Source organism: Orbicella faveolata, unplaced genomic scaffold (assembly GCF_042242905.1).
Source record: "Orbicella faveolata isolate gen_17 unplaced genomic scaffold, um_ofav_v1 contig_14, whole genome shotgun sequence".
Taxonomy (NCBI): domain Eukaryota; kingdom Metazoa; phylum Cnidaria; class Anthozoa; order Scleractinia; family Merulinidae; genus Orbicella; species Orbicella faveolata.
Window position 1 is genome coordinate 6,789,981 of NW_028301541.1, and position 22,815 is coordinate 6,812,795.

At 38.5% G+C, this 22,815-nt stretch overlaps 1 protein-coding gene across 2 annotated transcripts in view; it reads left to right on the forward strand.

The window, feature by feature from the left end:
- Positions 1-2,549: 2,549 nt before the first annotated feature.
- Positions 2,550-22,815, forward strand: part of LOC110047982 (uncharacterized) — a 41,006-nt gene continuing 20,740 nt past the window's right edge. Inside the window, exons 1-10 of one of the 2 annotated variants that reach the window (XM_089287423.1) lie at positions 2,550-2,841; positions 8,921-9,234; positions 9,497-9,644; positions 10,412-10,675; positions 12,805-12,978; positions 14,984-15,229; positions 16,446-16,634; positions 16,771-17,081; positions 19,927-20,074; positions 20,737-21,042. In XM_089287423.1, coding sequence (XP_089143549.1) covers positions 2,715-2,841; positions 8,921-9,234; positions 9,497-9,644; positions 10,412-10,675; positions 12,805-12,978; positions 14,984-15,229; positions 16,446-16,634; positions 16,771-17,081; positions 19,927-20,074; positions 20,737-21,042 — 2,227 coding nt within the window. In that variant the 5' untranslated portion in view covers positions 2,550-2,714. The remainder of the gene's footprint in view (positions 2,842-8,920; positions 9,235-9,496; positions 9,645-10,411; positions 10,676-12,804; positions 12,979-14,983; positions 15,230-16,445; positions 16,635-16,770; positions 17,082-19,926; positions 20,075-20,736; positions 21,043-22,815) is intronic. The other variant, XM_089287422.1, reaches the window with a different exon arrangement.

The window sequence follows — 22,815 nt, forward strand, 5'->3', positions numbered from 1 at the left end:
CCATAATGTCTCCCTCTCCAGGCTATCGAAAGCCTTCTCGTAGTCGACAAAATTTGCGTTAAAGGGGGAGTTCCATTCAATTGATTGTTTCACTATAATTCGCAGTGTTGTGATCTGGTCAGTACATGACCTGCCTGGCCTGAAGCCGGCTTGCTGATCCCGGAGGCTGAGATCTACCGGCCCTTTCAACCTTTCCAAGATGACTCTGTTCAGTACTTTCCCTGGCACAGACAGGAGTGTGATCCCTCTATAATTTGAACACAGGCCAAGGTCTCCTTTCTTGGGGATCTTGATCAGGAGTCCTTCCTTCCATTCTGAAGGGATCTCTTCTTCTTCCCAGATTTTCTCAAACAATCCATAGAGCATCTCAGCAAGCATCTCTGGATCTACCTTGAGTGCTTCCGCTGGAATCTCATCTGTGCCTGCTGCCTTGCCATTCTTCAGTTGTTTGATGGCCTTCCTGATTTCTTCCCTGGTGGGCTTACCACAATTAATTGGCAGGTCTTCCTCTGCGGCGGGGATGTCTGGTGTATTTGCTGGAGCTGGTCTGTTAAGAAGCTCCTCAAAGTGTTCTGCCCATCTACTTAGCTGCTTATCCGCACCCATCAAGACACTTGCGTTCTTATCTTTGACCGGACGTTCTGTTCGTCCAAATTTTCCTGCAAGCTTCTTGGTTATGTCATAGAGCTGTTTCATGTTCCCACTTGCTACCGCCTCCTCTGCTTCCTGGGCAATTCTATCCACAAAGTTCCTCTTATCTGTTCCAATATTTCTCCTTACTTCACTGTTCACTTTAGCGTATTGTTTCTGCGCTTCTTTCTTTGCTGCCCTTGTTCGGCAGTTGTTAATTGCCGCCTTCTTAGTTTTCCTTTCCTGTATCTTCTGGTGTGTCTCTGCCGAAAGCCATTCCTTCTGTTCAGGTTTTCTTCGGCCCACCACTTCTTCGCAAGCATAGTTAACTGCCTCCTTTATATCCTTCCATTGCGAATTAATGTCCAAACCCTCATCGTCCTCATGCAACTCCTGTAGGATTTGGTATCTATTGGACAGTGTCACTCTGAATCTCTCTGCCATACTTACATCCCTCAGGAAATCCACATTATATCGTGCTCTTCTTCTTTCTTGACCTGTTCCATTCCTTATCAGCTTAAGCTTTAGTTTGGCAACTTCTAGATGATGATCCGATGCAGCATCTGCTCCTCTCTTGACCCGGACGTCTTCTAGCGATCTTCTGAACTTCTTTGCAATACAGATGTGGTCGATCTGGTTCTCTGTTATATGGTCCGGGGACATCCATGTTGCCTTGTGTATCCTCTTGTGCGGAAACACACTGCCTCCATTCACCATGTTGTTTAAAGCACATGCATCTGCAAAGCGCTCACCATTTTCATTCATCTTACCGAGCCCCTGTCTTCCCATTACTTCATCGTATCCTGTGTTGTCCGATCCAATACATCAATTATTCTTTTTAACCAACTTAACCTTAAGGCTTTAACCATGTTTTCATAATCAACCATGTTGATACCGCCAGAATCGTAGGGCGAATAAGTGGAGCGTCTAGTAACCTTATCTTTTCCGTTCCATAGGAAATGAATCAGTAGAGTATTAAATTCCTGTATAATTGTAGGTGGAGTAGTTAACACAGAACTCGGGTATATCATTTTTGAAGGCAAAAAGGCCTTGATAATCGTTACTTTACCATGGATGGAAAGCCCTCTGACTTTCCAAAGGTTAATGCGCATGTTAATTTTTCCATTCGCCCATAACCACAATTCCTTGCGCCTTTGATCTTACCGCTACTGCCTTGTTCGTGCGCTTCAATTCAGGCTCACTCACTGTGGCAGCAATTATCCGGCGCTCTCGATTTCTTTTCGTGATGATAGGCGGCCCACTGAGCTCCAGGTGTGAGATGATCGGTTATGACGAAAATACTTAGTATAAGGAGGGTCTAAGGACTACAAGAGTTTATACGTGAATATTTTCGCGATCGGTCTCAGGAAGTAAAAATATGGTCAAGTTGTTAATAAAAATACCTGACGTTACTTCCTTTTGTCTGATGGCTCACTTTGCTGAAAGGGGGTATATCAGTATATAAATTAAAAATTTGCCTTAAATTTTCTCTATATATATCAAAATTTTCTAGCCGAAAACTTTTTCAGTAAACATATTTAATTTGTGGCTAAAAGTTAACTTTGTAATATAGTAAGTAGGTTTATTGCGAAATTCTTTCTATATCTGTAGAATGCGTTTGCTGCAAAATTCGCCGTTGTCTAAACTTCGGCTGAAACGAGGTCATGAATAATTTAGCGATTTCAAAGTGGGCAAAAGGGAGCAAACATTTGGCAAACAAAGCCATCGCGTGGCTTCTGTCAATGTTTTGAACCCAGTTAACTTGTTAAAAGACACCGTTGTAGAATGTGTCAGATAAAACAATGCTTTGATGGCTTTCATTTATAATCTGCTGAAATATGCTGAAATGAAACAAAACGTAAGTAAGCTGAAATAGCCATAGCGCAAAGAATATCGGGAAGCATGTAACAGATATCCACCTTGCCCAGTCCTTTGGGAGTAATCTTATTTCAGGAGATCGGGGAAGATGAAAATTGTTCACGCATCAACAACGGCCAATATCATAGCCAAAAGACCCCCACAATTTTCCTGTTCAACTTTGTGCTGCTAGCAGAGGCCGTTCTTTAATATGAGGTGAAGTTTTTATGCGGAAGGCTAGTCAAGCGAGACGGGTACGATTGCATTCCGAAACTAAACAAAAGATGGCGGAGTTTGGATCCGAGCTGTATTTCCGGGTGGCTTTCATTGCGGTACTTCTTTCTGTGGCTTCAGGTGAGCTCAGTATTATTTGCAATATGTGAAGCAGTTAAAGTTTGTTCGATTTAGATGCGTTTTTGATTATGAATAAGTTTACTGAATGTGCTTTTGACTATTACATGTAAAGTGCGCGCTTCGTGACTCTTAAGAGCTTTCTGCGAGCTTAATTTATGGAAAGTCTCTATGGGACGGAGTTCTGTTTAAGCTTGTTGTCTTTGCTGAGGACTTTCGCACTGCACGATACGGTGTTTCATCATGCATAGCGTAACAATATGAAATATTACAAGGAGATTAAAATAAGGGAGGTCGTGCATAACGAAACAATATATAGCAGACATTGTTGTGGTTACTGCATGACTGCAATACTGGAACACGGCTCAACTGTTTCCGTAGTGTGACTTCCTTTCTATTCGCTCTAATTTTGGTTAAGAAATTCTTGCTTTGGTGACCCAAAGTAATGCAAACTATTAACTAATGTAGAATGCTTAGGTTAAGGTGTAGTTTACGGCGCATTTCTTTGAGAAAATCAAAGATTGGATAGTAGATTTTGCGTTTCAGTACTAAACAGACCCAAGATTGCTCGGATCATGGTGCATCGAAGAATCGAAGAATCCACTCAGGATAAGGGTTCTTGACTATTCGTCAGTTCCTTTGATGCACCATAATCCAAGTGATTTTGAATTAATCTGTTTATTACATGCACATATTGAAATATGCAAAATCCGGTTTTGGATTTAATAATGTTGGAAATGATATTCCCAAAGACAAGCACAATAATAATTACAAATGAAAACCCATTCAGAAGGCAGTCTGGCACATGTGAGATGAACATACTTAAGAGCAGCTTCGCCTAAATATCAACTAGACTTGGAAATAGCGAAAAAATCGAATTTCTTCAAACTCGTCCAGAATGAAGCCCTACGGGCACTAGTTACAAAAATATCGTTTTAAGTTCAATAAATCAAAAATTATTTTTTTCCGCAATTTTTTCGTTTCGATGCCCCAAATCGGCCAAAATCCATCGAAAATGAACCGCATATTCAGAGGCTCGTAAACTCAAAAGTAAAAATCTTCGTTACAAACTGATTGCACGTCATATCTGTACTTCCTTTTTTGTCTATTTAGAGCTAAATAGATCGTGATTTGATTAGAACTTAAATATTTGACGAATTTTCTAAATTAACAACCCAAGACAGCTTTACAAGAGGTCTACATTTAGCCTATTTTCAAATGCTAAAAAGGCGTTCTGTACACGGCTTTTCCCAAAACGACTAGTTTGGTGTGAAAGAGCATTCTTTCTTCTTCAAATTAGTGAAATAAAATTTTTGGGTAAATAAAATCGCGAGCACTGAGATAGCGAACTAAATGCAGCACTTCTTCCTGAAAACATGACCTTTGACCCGAGTGTAATGAAACCGATTACTGCAAGAAAACCTTGAAGAAAAGCAAACACTTCGTTATTTTGAAACAATTTCTAGTGATATCTCTCCGAAACCATGATTGCAAGAAACTATTTCCAGATATGAAATCTTACAGGGTCAAAAAAGGAGCTAAAGGGCGCATTTTGACACAATAACTTTGTTTGCTGAGAATTGAAGTCAATGACCGTTAACGAATTCCAGTGAAATTTGCAAACTTGAAGTATGTTAGCCGATACTTACCTGAATATTTATATTAATAGAAGAGTCGTCTTCTTGGATTAACCTTCAAAAGAAGCAGGATCCAGATTTGAAAACCTCTAAAAGAAGAAATGTTTAATGTTCCGTGACCTGGCCGCTGCTATAAATTAGCTTAAATTCCATGCACATGCCGACCGCATGTTTGTCGTAAAACCAACTGAACTCCACTGACAGTTTCCATGGGCAACCCCAAAATAAACAATGCCCAAAAATGTAAAGTGAAATTGGCTGTCTTCATGAACAGTTAGAAGCTAGAGTCAAGTTCCATTACCTTTAGAAAGTGCTTGAATTTATTTGTTTGCGTCGACTTTGTCCACTACTCTCACGTTCGAATGCCGTGAATCGATCACGCCAAAACAGTGCAGACCGTGTAGACTGCAGACAACACCGCGGTCAAACGTCGGGCATGCGCAAATTGGTACATTTTTTGGCAGCCGCGCGCCAATTTCCCGCGTAAAAATTTAAAGGAAAACATGGGAAACAACCGGTGTCACGCAAAATTTACGAAAAAAAATTGAAAAGTTCATAGAAATCTGTAAAAGGAAAAGAAAGCAGGTAAAAGGAAAACTTAAGACTTTTCAGACACAAATTTTATTAAGTTACCAGTATTCTGTTGATTTACCATTTTGTTTTGAGCTTTACCAAAAAAGTTTATAAGTCTTAAAACCCGTGTCATGCTACGAGCCGATGGCGTAGTATATTTTTATTTGTTTTTATTAATCACACGATGCGTGACGCCAGAAACGGACGACAAACGATGTGTAAAAGAAGGAAAAATGGAAGAAGAAAAAGACAATTGCAGTGATTCGCCTTGCCTCAGACAAGCTGGAAAAATTTTGGCAAGGACTGAGGGATTCCATCCGGATCCTTCATTTGTCTGAAGCACAGGAATGAGATGAATCGAAACGACGAACGATGTTCATGTCCATCGTCATGGGGGCATAGCTGGCCAAAATACCGATCCCAAACCGACTGTACCTAGTCTTTGACCAGGTGGGAGAATCTTTTCTAAACTACAAACCTGGGAAAAACTGGTGCACTAAATGCAAAGTCGAGGCGGACAAAAAATTCAAGGAGCACGGAAAATACATACCACGGAAAAGAAAGACCTGCAACAAGCAGAAGGTAGAACAATTTTTAACTCTCAAGTCATTTCTGTTAGCTCTCGTTGTACCGGCTAAAACATAAACAAATATATAAATAACGAGGAAAATGTCATTTATAGGATACCGACGACCCATGAAAAGAACAGTGTCATGAAAATATTTTGGCCGCCTTTTAGTTGCTCCATTGCTCGCACATGCGCAGACGTTTGACCGCTGTGTTACTGCAGACACTTGTTTGGGCTTTTCATTGTGACTCCTTTTTTTGGGTCTAGTTACAAAAGAGTGTTAAATATATCTGAAAGTCTGTCATTTATCCACAGGCTGCACAAGCGCAGTATTTGACTTTTGATTCAATAGACAAATGCGTACAAGACTTTGTATGGGAAACTTACTCAGTCTGCACGGTCTGCAGTGTTTTGGCGTGACCGATGCTACGCAGTATTCGAACGTGACAGTAACTACTGAGTGAACAAAGTAGAATCAAGCACTTTTAAAAGGTAATGGAACTTGACTCTAGCTTCTAACAGTTCATGAAGACAGCCAATTTCACTTTACATTTTTGGGGATTGTTTATTTTGGGGTTGCCCATGGAAACTGTCAGTGGAGTTCAGTTGGTTTTACGACAAACATGCGGTCGGCATGTGCATGGAATTTAAGCTAATTTATAGCAGCGGCCAGGTCACGGAACATTAAACATTTCTTCTTTTAGAGGTTTTCAAATCTGGATCCTGCTTCTTTTGAAGGTTAATCCAAGAAGACGACTCTTCTATTAATATAAATATTCAGGTAAGTATCGGCTAACATACTTCAAGTTTGCAAATTTCACTGGAATTCGTTAACGGTCATTGACTTCAATTCTCAACAAACAAAGTTATTGTGTCAAAATGCGCCCTTTAGCTCCTTTTTTGACCCTGTAAGATTTCATATCTGGAAATAGTTTCTTGCAATCATGGTTTCGGAGAGATATCACTAGAAATTGTTTCAGAATAATGAAGCGTTTGCTTTTCTTCAAGGTTTTCTTGCAGTAATCGGTTTCGTTACGCTCGGGTCAAGGTCACGTTTTCAGGAAGAAGTGCTGCATTTAGTTTGCTATCTCAGCGCTCGCGATTTTATTTACCCAAAAATTTTATTTCACTAATTTGAAGAAGAAAGAATGCTCTTTCACACCAAACTAGTCGTTTTGGGAAAAGCCATGTACCAGAACACCTTTTTAGCATTTGAAAATAGGCTAAATGTAGACCTCTTGTAAAGCTGTCTTGGGTCATTAATTTAGAAAATTCGTCAAATATTTAAGTTCTAATCAAATCATGATCTATTTAGCTCTAAATAGACAAAAAAGGAAGTACAAATACGACGTGCAATCAGTTTGTAATGAAGATTTTTACTTTTGAGTTTACGAGCCTCTGAATATGCGGTTCATTTTCCATGGATTTTGGCCGATTTGGGGCATCGAAACGAAAAAATTGCAGAAAAAAATAATTTTTGATTTATTGAACTTAAAACGATATTTTTGTAACTAGTGCCCATAGGGCTTCATTCTGGGCGAGTTTGAAGAAATTCGCTTTTTTCGCTATTTCCAAGTCTAGTTGATATTTAGGCAAAGCTGCTCTTAAACACAGAGTGAGCCTATATAACTAAGCTGAGGTGTTCATGCTCCCATTTGATTGGCTTATTCACTCAGGTCTAATTTTAGCATGTACAGAGTAATGCCACTGAGTTCTGGAGAGCGATCTGGTGTAATTTTTCTGTTTTTTTAGAAGTAAGCAATGCCTTTTGAATTAAACGAATGATAGCTTCGGGAGAAGAGTTTAGAAAGATAATTGATTTTTCTGTATTTCAAAGTCATAATTTTGTTTTTGCACTTGCGAAAGCATATTGTATGTTTTTGAGCTGTTTACTCAAATTAAAATGCCGTGTCTTGTACTTTTGATGCCAGAAAAGAAAATGGAGTCTCTGCGGTTGATAAATAAGTTTGGAAACTAAAACTTGTGAGACCCAAGATACAAGCAAACTAGCCCAAAACAAAATATTATAATTATATCTACGGTAATATGGTTATTCTTCAGCCAGTTATCTAAAAGAAATTCCATAACTGGGTGAGCATTGGCTGCTGTTGTAATCTTGCTGGTGAAATTCAGTTGGTTTTTATAATACTCAGCCATGAGTCTTCCTTCTCCTTTGTAACGTCGATATTCAAGCGAAATCTCATTTTGCCATGTTTCAAGTTCTCTTTGTTTTCTTCTTAGTAATTTTTGTTTCAAATTCCTTTGCTCTGAATGACCTGAATGTGTACTGGGGTGCGATTAGAGTTTTTGGCATATAGCGGCGTGCTCATTAATTTTACATTTACTGGTGGTGGCTTATAAATGCTTAACTACATAAGGTGAATTGGCGTGATAACTGTGGCTTCTTAACTTCTCTTTATCCCCCATTTTATTCCATATTGAATACTGTATATGCTGGCCAATAGCGGGTATCTTGCACAATCCGTTTGAGTCCAAAGCTTCCCAGTGAACATAACAGGAAGAAAATTGGGCTTATTTGAGCAGAGCAATGTGTGACTTGGCCGCTTAGTATGCTGAGTGCCAGAGGTATTTTTGTTGTTGCAGCCAAGCCACTAAAAGTGAGCAGTGGAGCCGCAATCTTTGGCGTGGAATTTAAAAAGCCTTGGTAAATCTTCTGCATGGAAGTCATGCAGAATGCACCCTACCTCCTTCCCTGGGGCAGCGTTAACTGGCAATACAGAGAGCTGGCTATGGCTTCAACAAGAGTGAAGTGTCTAGATCAGTGCACAGTTAGGAAGAAATTTTCTGGCCATTTTAGCAAGATGGGCTTTACAATAGGAGGAGGTTTGACTGTAGCCTCTGTTTTTTGGTCAGACTCTGAGGAGGTGCACTCACATTTTACATGGTTGTCACCAGTCAGGAAATGGTCAGGGAAAAAAAAATTCTTCAAGGTTATGAAAGGGTCAGGCAATTTCATTTTGAGTCAGGGAAAATTGACAATGTGAAGAAAAGTCAGAAAATTGAAATAATATTAACACGGCTGATTCCATTGAAGGCTGGAAGGACCATTAAATATTTTGGGGTAACCGTGATTTCAGCGATATTTTTACTTAATGAAGAAGGAAAATTTGTTGACAACTTATCAGTCTTAATGATCAAGTGTAAGGAAGGGCTGTAAGTTGAGGCAAGAAACTGCTACTGCATGTAGAGCTGACATTTTGTATTTATTTGGTCAGGGAGACTTTATTTTGATCAAAGAAGTGCGTTTTCTCTCAAGTACTACACAATTTATTTTTAACTGCAGGAGACTGTAATGATTTGGATCTTGGTATGGAAAGTGGATCAATTCCAGACAGTAACATAACAGCTTCATCCATACAAAGTGCCAGCACACCAGCCAAGAATGGTCGACTGAACTTTACATTAGGGTCATCATGGTGTGCAGGAACAAGTGACAGTAATCCATATCTACAGATTGATCTACAAACGCTTCATATCATCTGTGCTGTGTCCACTCAAGGGAATTCTCAAGCAGAAGAGTGGGTGAAGAACTACACTCTACAATCATCCATAGATGGGTCAAATTGGACAGATTACAAAGAAATTGGACAAGTTAAGGTAATGTGAGAAATGAATCATTATATTTTCATACATAAGGAAATGATTCAGACTTTTCTACAGTTACATGTAACTATTTGTTTACATGCAATATGTTCACTGCTACAAAGTTTAAGTACTATTGCTGTGTGACTATAATTATTTAACAAGTTTTTTTTATGATTTTAAAATAAAGATAGTTTTGCTGAGCCATCTAACTTACTAAAAGAAAATAGATTTGTCACATAATTGAAACTAATAGTTTCCTACATTTTAATTTCAGTCTCTTAAGGGAAATGAGGACAGAAACTCAGAGATTAAGCACATTCTTAATGCAGGTGTTTTAGTGAGGTATTTACGATTTTTGCCAGGAACTCACCATGGTGGTGTGTGTTTAAGAGCAGAGGTGTTTGGAGTGAAGCAAAAACCAGGTGATTAATACTTGTATTACTAATTAAAACACAACTTTGATACTGTACACGTGTTGTAAGTAAGTTTGAGTCTGCATATCCTGTGCTTCTCTCTGGCTTCTGTAGCATAAAGCCATGAGACTCCCCTTATAATGAACGCTAGTCTATCACAGGGCTACCCCCAGCACAAGCATTAAAGTTACTGGTACCCGTTTATACACCTGGGTGGAAAGAGGCTTTTATACATGTATGAGTCAGAGTAAAATGTCTGGCTAAGAACACAAGTAACATTACATTATACATTTAACTACATGTACTACACATAAGAATTTTTTACCAATACAATTTTTTTCAAATTAATTAGGAAACTAAAGTTTAAAATTACAGAAACTACTTATCATTAAATTATTACTAAATCTACAATACAGTACTTATCTCACAGATCCTTACAGCATTACAGTACTGTTACAACACAGGTTTTACAAGCAACAGTAATTAGCTATAATAAGAAATTCTCTCATGATTATCCATGCAAGTGGACAAGAGATCTATAAATATCCATTTCTATAAAGGGTTATTAAATCACTGTTCATTATGGAAGTATAAGGTAAGGGAAGGTAAGGTAACTTTATTTAGAGTCATAAATGTAGGGAGTGGTTGCCCAATCCCCCAAGCCAGGGGCTTATGATAAAAGTGCACAACTATTTAGAATAATATTACTACTGAGTATATTTTTCTACATATATGTAACAAAGGAGTTGATGTTTTTTTTACTGACTGACACACAGAGAATCTTGCTCTCGGAAAGCCCACAACTCAGTCGTCAACATACAGTGATGCTCAGATCGGTGCTGCTGAGTCAGGAAGAGCAGTAGATGGAAACGCAGACACTGATATGCTTAACAAACACTGTTCACATACAAAGCAAGACAACCCCAGCTGGTGGCGAGTGGACCTGGCTGTAGGTCACGCAGCAGTCTATGAAATACACATAGTTAACAGGTTCACAGGTGATCCAGGAAAAAATAATGTAGACTACAAAATAACATTTGGTGAGTACATACATGTAGTGTTCTTAAAACCTAAACCCTAAGACAAACTACATGGAAATAGCACAAGAGCACATGTTCTGTAAATTATCACTAAAAGGAGGTCATATTTATATATATATTTATAATGCAAAAAGTTGTGTTTAAGGGGCAAATTGTTTGAATGTCTTGATAGATTAATAGATAAAAGGTGTGCTCAAAATAGTACTGGCCAGTTAGCTTAGAGAATTTCTTGTCAAACGTCTTTAGTTGAAAGATGAGTTATAAATGTATCTAGCCCAGTAAGAAAAGAGCTTGTACGCGTCAATGTGATGTTTTCATGGTACACTGTACCTTGATGATCTTGGACACCGACAGATGTACATACAAGTAACTTTGTCTTCAGATGTTTTTCTCTAGCAAAGCTCCTCATTGTTAGAAAATTATAGGCATACCTTGATGATAAGAGTTTGTAATATGACCTGTTTTTAGCATTGTTGAAATGTACTTCACTTTTAAGTAAAGGTTGCTTGATGGCACATAATTTGTTTAAAAAAATGGAATTTTAAACAATTAACAAATAGCAGACATAAGATCCCAGGAAAAGGATAGCATTATTATTATTAATGTCGTTGTTCCTAGCGAAAGTAAGTTAACCGTGGCGACTTGCGATTGAACCAGAGCTATTACTCAAATACAAACAACTCGTGATGGCGTTAATGGGGGAACACTGCCTTGCGTTTGGTTAGCCCATGCGACTTCCGGCAATAGTGTGACAAAACAACCTCACTTATCTCCCCAGCACTACAAGCTGAATGACAGACAGCACGTGCTGGATCGGACAAGAGTATCGGTTAGCAAGCGATGTTCAAAGGCGATGAAAAAACAACAAGCTTGGGGGAAGTCGCTGCGCAGACTTAACCGCACCACACAGGAGTGACCCCTTGTTTATTATGCAGGAAGACATGACCAACCTCGTCTCCAAAGGGAGGGAGGGAGGGAAAATTAAACGATAGATTTACAATAAGTAATAGCTACGTTGCTTAGACGAACTCAGAATGGACTCCGAACAGTTTTCCGAGCTTTTATACGGAGACGTTCGTCTGCTTGTAAGCCAGTAGAAAAGGCTGTACTACCGAACAGCTTACCCTAACACGTGTAACATCTTAAACATGAATAGTGCTTTAATGCTTTGCACCAATGCTATGGTACGTTATAACGTTCAGAAGATAACAAAGCTACAATGTTTTAGGTTTAGCTACAATAACGCTTACAGTTTGTTGACCTTTGGAATATAACTGCTCAATAGCTCTATAGAAAGTGATGCCGCCATGAACGGCTCATTCAGAACGTACGTCACGCTCCATTAACTATATTTTAATGGCGCGACAGTAAAATCTCATTTAACCAAATTCGAAGGACGTCCCTGTGCTAAAAAAAATTGTCCAGAGCCATTTATAATTTTTGCATACATTGGTCTATGATTTTTTTCTGTGAAGTGGCATGCACTTTTAAGCTGCGTACAAGTTTGCAAAAATGTGACAGGATGTTTTCTCTTCCAGCTGTTTCCCTCGAATTTGCTTAATGCAATCTTTTGTCTAGAAACTTAACTTCACGATTAATAAACTGTTCAGAAGTAGATTTTGAAGAAAATTATTTGTCATAGGTTCCCTTTCAAACACTATTAATAAATTGTTAATAATTATTTTCTGACACTTGCCTACATGTAACCATCAAGAAAGCTTCCAAAATCATGATAAGGTCTATTGGAACTCCTTTTTGTCAAGTTTGGGGTGGACCATTGGGCCTTTGAGGAGGGTGTGGGTAATATGGTACATACACAAGTTTTCCTCTTTACCCCTCCATGCACTAGCAAATTTTTTTCTCAGGACATGTGTACAGTATGCATGGTATTTTTTCCTCTGTGTAACATGCTTTCTATTGGCTCTCTGAATGACTGTGAATTTTTTCGCCAGTGGTTGTGTGCATGAATGTTTTTTTTTTTGGTACAAGTATGTTTGCAGTAATTTTTTTTACAAAATTACCTACCCCTCGATATTCAAGTGGTCCACCCCATAGTGAAAGCCCCAGGTGAGTTCTGCTGGGAATTTAAAATAGTAAGATTCAATGGTAGTTCTGTTTTTATGGCCCAGGTAACTCTATACATGTGGCAAGCAACCGTGAATGCACAGGACGCTATAGTTTTATTCAGTTCAGAGCATCAGCCATATGTTTCACTAATCCGCTGACAACTGGTAAATATGTTGGTATTATGACTACAAAGAGTCAAGTTCTCCAGCTATGTGAGGTGGAAATTTATTCACGAGGTAACTCAACATAATACTTTATTTTTATAAATTTACATGTAATTCAGCATAGTCAGGTTGAATGATACACACGCAGTCAAGAAATGCTTACTGCCTGTTGGCACCCAGGGAAACAGTGATTGCTCTTTGACATCCAGGAAATCTTTGGATTCCTGGTATGAGATAAATATGGAGTACAAACCGACACTGTACGGACCTGGAGACATTTTTCATAAGTATATCAAACAAGAGAGACAGTGTTTCATTGGGATATCCAAACACCCAGAAGAGAATTGAAAATACGATGTGCAGTGGAGCATTTTTGACAAAGTTTGAGGTGTGTGGATAGCTGATGAAACACTCTCTCAAGTGTTAATGATATATCTTCTCTGTTGAAACAAAAAATAAAGAGAAAGTGGAGAAGTAAAATCATCAAAATCTATGCTAATTAAGACCAGGTATGCAATCCCTCTTGATGGTTGTGATTTTCTTTGTTTTTACTTGATGAATTATTAGTGGGTTTGAGAAGTACATACTGTACTTGTTTACACCTTATGGTGCTGCTATTACCATTTTCAAGAGAGGCTTAAAACAGACCAGTATTCTAACTGAAGCCTTTTGAGACTATGAAGAGCCCCATCCAAGCTGATCTGAATGCAAGTCTGTAGGTTGCAGTCTGTATTTTGTCACACCCATCTCATTGACATTCATTGCTTTCAATTACAAATACAGCTAACTGAATAAAAATAAATTAATATTATTTGAAATTATTCATTTACTACATTGACATTTTGCTGTTGGGGAACTTTTCTTGGTCAATTTTTCTTTATTTGGTGATGTTATTGCTTGTCAGTTAAACCACTTGTACATGTAGCTCTGCCTACCAGGCAATCATTAAATTGTGTGACACTGTACCTTGTGTTCCTGCTGTGACCAGCTTTGACGAGAGTTTTAATTAATGATAAACTGTATTCCTGAGCTTAAGTGGTCAAGATACATATACATCACTCACTCACTTCCTGCCCATTGTGCCCACTGGCACGTAGGGCAGCAACAAAGCTCTTCCACTTCTGTCTGTCTTTGGCCAGCTGTTGGATCTTGTTCCAGCTCTGTTTTAAGCCCCTCAATTCTGTCTCTACAGTACGACGCCATGTATTCTTAGGCCTGCCATGCTTGCGCCTGCCTTTGGGAGTCCAGAATAGTGCTGTCTTTGTGATGGATTCATTATCCTTTCGAATGACATGGCCAATCCACCTCCAGCATCGTTGCATAATAATAGTACCCGTGTTCTCCTGTTTGCACCGCGAAAGCAGATCCTTGTTGGAAATGGTCTGAGGCCAGAAGATACATATACATACATACACAGACATATACATATACATATACATATACATACATACGTTTATTCCACGTCCCCAAGGGGCTTTTCAGTGATCTTAATTGTATTTATCAATGCCTGGAAAAAGATACTTGGTGGTAGTGGTAAAGAAGACAGGGTAAAGATCAGGTCAAAATTAGCAGTAATGTGTTTAAGTTACACTGTTAGTAGATCATGTTTTGCTAAAAATAGGAAGGCAAGTCTATTAAAGTCACATGCACAACAAATTAAGTTCTAGCAGAAAGGTGTAATGGACAGTTACTGTTCATGTACCTGTCAAAAGAATGTGAATGTGCCTCTCATCATTTTATTTCTGTCACAATTCTTTACCTTGAATTTGGCAAGTACATGGTTTTTCTTCACCATTACGTTGTGTGAAGCATTGACACCATTGAAAGGGCTTGTTTGATAATAATTATTATGTTTTTATCCCATGGTTCATCGGTCAACTTTTGTCCTCTTGACTTTCCCATTCTGTAGAAATTTTTTTTATACATGTACATGTAACTTCTCAACTGCCCTTTCCTAACCCCTTGAAAAATAATGAAATGATTCATCATGTTCGTTCTGAATGTCTCTCTAAAAAAGTTTTGAAGACTATATAGTTTTATTAATTTTAATCCAATGCCATGCCATGCTTCTTTCAAGAAAATCTGGCCTTTGGAAAGCATGCCGATCAGAAAAATGGCGCAGCTTATGGTGGTTTAGCCAGCCGAGGAGTGGATGGTAATAGTGAAACAATCTATGATAAAGGATCTTGTACACATACACCATTGGCAGTTAGACCCTGGTGGAGAGTTGACCTAGGGCAGATAGAGCCTGTTTCTGAAGTGTACATAGTCAACAGAGGAGATGGTTTGGGATACAGGTTAAACAACTTTGAAATCAGAGTGGGTAGGTTAGCTTTTCTATCAATTTTATAGTGTTTTATAAAGGTTCAATTACATGCTAACACACCATTCAGCTTGTTTTTCCATCAACATGCATGGTGACTGTAATGAACCTTGGAAAGTTACCCTTCTATTACATGTATATATGTTCTGTCAATGTACATTTGCAATACAGTAGAGACTAAGCACAGCCAAGCCCAGCCTTGCTCAGCACCATTCAGCATAAAGAACTGAGTCCTGTGCAGTGTAGTTTGATGCAGTACAGTGTAACACAGTGCAGTGTGCAGGTGTACATGTAGTTCAACTCAGTGGGGCTCAGCACAATTCAATAATGGCAAAAATGGAGTTACCAAAGAAAAGCCTCATGGTATGGTAATATTTTGAATACTGTTAAGAAGAACTTATCGAGACTTAAGCTCTCGTGCTGACCCCACAAGAGAAAATTGAACTTGAAGTTACCCATATTTCAATAAAAACAGATGCTTCGTGTTAGTTAAAAACACAATCACACATGCTTTGAGCATTCTTACGAGGTTTGATATTAGCTTTCTCGAGAATGCTTGAGAATTTAATCGTGGGGTCACTTAGAGAAATGAACTAAAGTGAGCTGTTTTAAATAGTATTCCAAAAGTCACCATGCTATGAGTAGATTTTTAGGAAATAAGTTTTGCACTTACTGCTCAAACTTTGTGTGGAATGTGTCTTAATTACTGGTCCCTTTGGCCTTGGGAAACAGTTAGTTTTGTTTTCCCTCAAATCTTCATCTCAGGAAACATTGAGGTCCTCAGGAAAACAAAACTGACTGTTTCTCTTGGGAAAAGTAATTAAGTAGATAATATGGTTCAGTGGTTTATTTTTTTATGCTGCTTAGAAGACTCCTGAATATCAGTTTCCTAATTGTTAGCCAACTCAAAATACTATACATTATTAAGCTGTATAAGTACATGTAGCTTTGCCATGCTACACTGTAAGTACTTTTTAATTTGTAGCAATGTTTTGTATCAATATTAGAATGATAGTTCTGTAAAATTTTGAGTAATTTTGCCTTAGACTTCACCTGGTAACACAGACATAACTTTTGATAAAATCATGAGTAATGTTGGAAAACTAAGAATTGTCCTTTGACCATAGAAATGATAATCAGTGAAAGGCAACATGGCAAATGTAGAGCACAGTTATGGTGTCATTCTCTTTTACTGTCTTGTCTACCTTTCTTTAAGGGTCAGAGACCAGTGGTGGGGGTGTGAACAACCCTACGTGTGGCAGTGGTTCCAGGAGTGTTCCAGGAGGGGAGGGTAAATCCTTCTTCTGTCGCCCTCCCTTGTATGGAAGATATGTGACAATCAGAAGTTTATTGAGGAATGAGCCATTAACACTGTGTGAAGTTGAAGTGTATTCTGAAAGAAGAGGTATTGATGAGTAGTTATTCCAAAATCTGGAATCTGGATCAAGAGATCCAGCTTCAAGCCTGTGATGTTATGTACATGTATATCTTGATTTGGGTATGGCTTAGTCTTTGATAGAGTGTTCAATTATTAATTTCAGCATGTCAAATCCAGGCTCTTGGAGTCTCCAGCAGAGATGCATTTCCAGACAACAGCTTTTCAGCCACGTCAAATAACGGGAGTAATAACGTAGCTTCCAAAGGTCGACTGAATGGAGTTGGGTCGTGGTCACCTAGTAGCAACAACAATTCTAGTGACTATCTCCAAATCAACCTCCAATATGAGTTCTTTATCTGTGCTGTAGCAACGCAAGGAAAATCAACTGAAGATCACTGGACAACTAAGTACAAGTTACGTTTATCACTTAACAATATTGACTGGGTCACCTACAAAGAAAACAGCACTGATAAGGTGGGTTGGATCACATACATTGTCTTTCTTATGACTAGCACTGTGAGAATAATATTATGCCTCTCAGTACATATGTGCCTAAATTCAGTGCACTTTAAGGTCTGCGGTGAACATACAGTGCATGCTTATTGTAGTGTATTAGGGTCTGTAACATGGTGCAGGCCACTGCCAGCACTGGTCAACATTGAGCAGGATTGCAGTGGTAATGTTGGCAATTACTATGACTTGGGACTATCATAAAAGATTACCATAAATATGTGACTGTGACCATGACTAAGCAGACTCTGACTGTTACTTTGCAAATTACTTTGACAGTGACTAAATGTACGTGTACCTGCAATTGTGACTCACTGTGACAGTGACTGTGACTGTGACTGTGACTGTGACTGTGACTGTGACTGTGACTGTGACTGTGACTGTGACTGTGACTGTGACTGTGACTGTGACTGTGACTGTGACTGTGACTGTGAATGTGACTGTGACTGTGACTGTGACTGTGACTGTGACTGTGAATGTGACTGTGACTGTGACTGTGACTGTGACTGTGAGACTGAGACTGTGAGACTGAGACTGAGACTGAGATATTGCATGGCCATTGATGCCATGGCCATTGCTGTTACCAGGATGTATCATCTTTCTTATGGCTATATAATTACTGTGGCATACACTCAGGTAATCATGCCTCGGTAGACTTGAATGCTTAAATGCAGGGTATTGCAAGGTCTATGTATGTGTACATTCTTAGTGTAGTGTATTAGGGTCTGTTATGTGAGGTGTAGAGCACTGCCAGCACAAAGTCAACACTGACAAGGATGGTGGTGGTAATGATAACAATTACTGACTTAGAACTCCTCTGCTGTATGTTGCTTTAAACAATTTGTGCTATGACTGACAAGAAGCGATTATGACTGACAGCACATGTAAATCAGTGCCTGTCACTCGGCTGTGACTGTGACAGTGACAATGAGTGTTACGGACAGCAGCAACCATTATTATGCATAACTGTGACATTAACTGTGCATGACTGTGAGTGTGACTATGACTATGCATGACTTGACTCTGACTATTGTATTTACTTTGATGGTGACTGAATGTACCTGCAATTGTGACCGTGATTGCAACTGTGACTGTGACTGTGACTGTGACCACACATGACTTTGACTGTTACTGCATGACTCTGACTGTGACTGCTTCTGTGAGAAAGATTTTAATGACTCGCAAGCATGTTTGACTTGTGTGACTCTGACTGCAACTGACTGTGTCTATGCATGACTGTGAATGACTGACTGGCTTCACATGACTGACTGTGGATGACACTCTTTGATTGTCATTGTGACTGACTGACTGACTGACTGACTGACTAAATGTTAAAAGTGACTGTGACTATACATAACTGATGTACTGACTGATTGACTAAATGACTGACTGCCTTATAGGCTGACTGACTGATTGACTAAATGACTGACTGATGCATTGACTGATTGATTGAGTGACTGACTGGCTGGCTGGCTGGCTGACTGACTGACTGACTGACTGAATGTGACTGTGATTGTGCATGGCTGACTGACTGGCTACAGTTGTAACCCCCTGTGATTGCATTTACAACTGTAAAAGTGACGGTTAATAAGTGACTGTGACAGTGACAGTGACTGTGCTCACACATTACAGTACATGCTAACACAAAGTGGATTCAGAGGCAGTGGAGTGGATTTGGTTGGTTAGCTACCCTTAGTAAATTTGCCCAAATTTAAAGTAAGCCTATTTTCATTGGCATATAAATAACACTACTGTCATGCTGCAGTGTTTTAAACTAAATTTTGACAGCACTTGCCATTCTGGCAAGTGACTCTCAAAATGCATTCACCTGGTGTAATTTTCACTTGCCCAGAAAGGTGCCTCCCCTCCCCCAATAAAATCTCCACAATGATTCACAAACTACAGTCGAACCTCCATTATCTGGACTTGTCGGGACCTCGGTAAATAGTCCGGATAATCGAGAGTCTGGATAATCGAAAACATGAATATTAATGAGATAGAAATGGAATGCATCAGAATATTTCTTTGTCTCATCGCACTTCCGAATTTTGAAAAGCGCACATGATAATATGCTGTTTCAACAGTCTTTTGAAAGGATTATTGGGCTTTTTGCGACTTTTGAAAAAATTGGGACCAGAGAAAAAAGTCCGGATAATCGTGGCCCAGATAATCGAGGTTCGACTGTACTCTTTTTTTTTCGATATATTGTAATCAGGGAGGCCCAGCTTACCATTTTGTGTACTGAGCTTTCTTGTTCTGTTCCAATTACTAGATGCCTCCTTAGGATATCTGCCAGTGGTTGGTTTTATTGTTTTATCCATGTTTTTATCTTTTGACACTCTTTGGAAGTATTTCGATCCACATTCTGTAGTTTTTTGAAGTGAAAAACAGCTAAACCAACAGCTGGCACTACCTAATTTGCATATATCCCCATAGAATCGAGACATTGGTTGGAGTAAGTTTTCATTTAAAAATATTCTAGCCAAAATGGAAAATAAAAAGGGGTGTTATCAATAATTAAGCCTAAATAGTTTTCTCCAAAAATGAAAATTGTACTTGCCAAATGGGCAAGTGATAGATGATTTGTACTGAGCTGAGACTTTTCATGCTTGCATTGGCGAGCAGACGAGTGGTAATTTCCAACACTAATGCTGGGTGCCAGTACTTTGTTATATGTTACAAATGTGAAGCTTAAATAACTATTTAACAGTAGCTGCATAAGTTCTGTGCAGCAATTTCAACACTTACTGGTACATGTTCATGTACAATAATTGTTTGCAAACAATTAATACAAAGGCTTCTTTTGCAGGTCTTTGATGGTAACTCAGGAAGAAATGATACAGTGAAACACAATCTAAAAGAAATTGCAAGAGCAAGGTTTATCCAGTTTCAGCCAACAAATTACTCAACTCACAAAGCTCTGAGAGTAGAAGTATATGGAATACTTAAACCTGCAGGTATCTTGCTTCCTACACTTGTTACCTTTCATATATTAAGTGCTATCATGGTAAATTTATTTTTTATTAGCGTTACTGGCTTACAATAAACTCATTACATGTATGCATGTACATGTATTAATCTATGTAAAATAAACTACAAATTATATAGATCACAGTTGCTCAAGGTTTGAAAACATAGAGTATTGCAAAATTTTAAAAGTAACCACACTTGGTACTCTTAAATTTAGCGACCTTTTTCTATCATTATTTTTGGAGGTTGCCCACTTTTGTTGGGCTATTAGTTTTGGTAGTTAAAACAAGTACCATACATGTATATGAAAATGAGCTACATGTTATTCATCTTACAGTAGTCATGTTAAAGACAGTCTGCACATCACCTCTATAAACATAATAAGGGACGGAAGTTTTACAGAAGGAACACCAGAGTAAAATACTGCATTAGTGAATTATACTGCTCTTGTTATCTGTTATGCCACTTTTTTTTTATTTTAACCTTACACTTTAGGTAGGCACATACGTTTGACGTCATTGTTTTCAAGCTTGGTCTCGTGAAGTAACATTGTCTGTATTTTGCAGTAATTTCTGCAACACCAGATCTAGAATATAGTATTGCAGAGCCTTCAACTGCGTCATAAATTTGGTCATTTCTTAATTTTTAGCTCCAAGCCAAGCTCCAAGTAGCTTTGTTGTGTCTCCACTGTCTTCCACAAGCGTTAGAGCATCCTGGCAGCTGCCACCAGTAGGCTCCAGACATGGAACAATCACAGGATTTAAACTGTGTTTCCAAAGGAAGAACTCTGCTGCAGATTATCCAACTGTTTTAACCATTCAAAGTAATGCAACTTTGAGCAGAGATATTACTGGACTGCGTAAATATTCAGAATATGAATTTCAAGTGTTAGCTTTCTCTTCTGTTGGAAGTGGACCAAAAAGTTCTGTTCAGGAAGTGAGGACAAATGAAGATGGTAAGAAGTGAAAGATAGCTATAATGTTGAATTTCTTGAGTAATAAAGTATGAAGGGTATAATGTACAATGTACAATGTAGAATGTAGGTGTCATCTGGAAGCAATGTGAGCAGTGACTTACCAGTATGAAAACCGAGCAATATGCAAATTCATGGAGACAATGGCAACCTCACCATGGGTCAACCCCCTAGCAGGTGTTCTTTTGGAGAAAGAAAATAGCTAGAATTACATTTTTAACAAGATCTGCAGTCCAGATATGTAATGAGAGTGGCAAAGAAAGGCAATTAAGATCTAAGCTTGCAACCGCAAGGGCCTAACTGTCTTGAAAGGGAATGAACTGCACATATCCTGGAATGCTAACCTCAGCGACTGACCAGCAGCCAAACTCCTTGTGAGCTATTAAGATAAACTAGTAGTAATCAAAGATTAGAGCAGTGCGTTCACATGTGTACTTTGCATATTTGGTCAACAAAGTTTGATCAAATGACAAAATTTATAACAATTTGCTTGTGAAGTTGAACTAGCGATGAATAAATTATATCCCGCAGCACTGAGTAGCGACCCCGTAAGAATGTTTTTAACTAAAGTTTTAATTTTTCCTGGACAAAACGTTTTTTAGGAGACATTTTATTTAAATATTTGCAAAACTCAAATAATTTCAATTTCAGATCACCAACACTTATGATAAATATTTCTTAAGAAAATGAATTTTTGACCAGCCGACCCTACCAGACAGCACATCACCAATACTTATCTTGTACATTTTACCTTGTGTTTGTGTTTGTTTCCATTGTTCTAATTTACATCTTGTTTTAATGGGTAAATGAAGGTTAAATTAGTTCTAAAGACAAATCATGGCCTTTTGGCGAGCTACACGACAAGGAAAGTTTGTTTTCTGACAAGAAATCATGGTCACTTGCCGAGCTAGTCAAGCTAGGACTGGGAAAATTGTATTTTTAACCACATATCCTAGCCATTGGTCAAGCTACACAACCCTAAAAATGTGTTTTCTGAACACAATTCATGGCTATTTGCTGTCGCTGAGCTACAAAATATTCGCTCTTGTTGTTGTTTGTAGAACTGGACTGATCCTCAGTGAGAATCCAGTGCTGTAGCAGCTTAAGTTAAATGTGTGTTTTATGATACTTTATTCCTATAGAAAAGCTACACATGCTAGAACACACTTTAATTTTGGCGTAATTTTGCATGCATTGACTGCATGATATCTAATTGCTCCAATTTACTTCAATCTAAATAAACTGATATGTCAGAACAGCGAACGGAAATCATCCAAACTCAAACTACAGTGAGACATTTGTGGCTATAAACTTGGGTCTAAGGATCTCTTTTAAGTATTTAAAAATACCGTTTTGAAATACTTCTTTAACCCACTGACTCCTGTGCTGGCCGTAACCGGCCGTGACGAGCCTTGTCTCTCATCGGGAAGATGGGAGACCCTGGGAACGAGGTTGTGAGAGATTTACATTTTTTTGCTCAACTTTTGCTAATAATTATGTACAATTGTAGGAATCAACCTTGTCGATTCAAATCAATGTACATAGTCATATGTGACCAAACAAAGCATCTGGAAATTTTCAGTTACATTTGTTTGTGGCCATTTTCCTTAAAGCTTAGTTAATAGCGGAATAGTTATGGAGACTGGCAGAGTTCTTTGATGTACGTTTTTCTTGGCTATTTTGGGGGTTGGCCCTGCGCAAAACCTGCCAAATTATAAACGGTAGTTATGTGTGCTCGTACAACTAACCATTAGA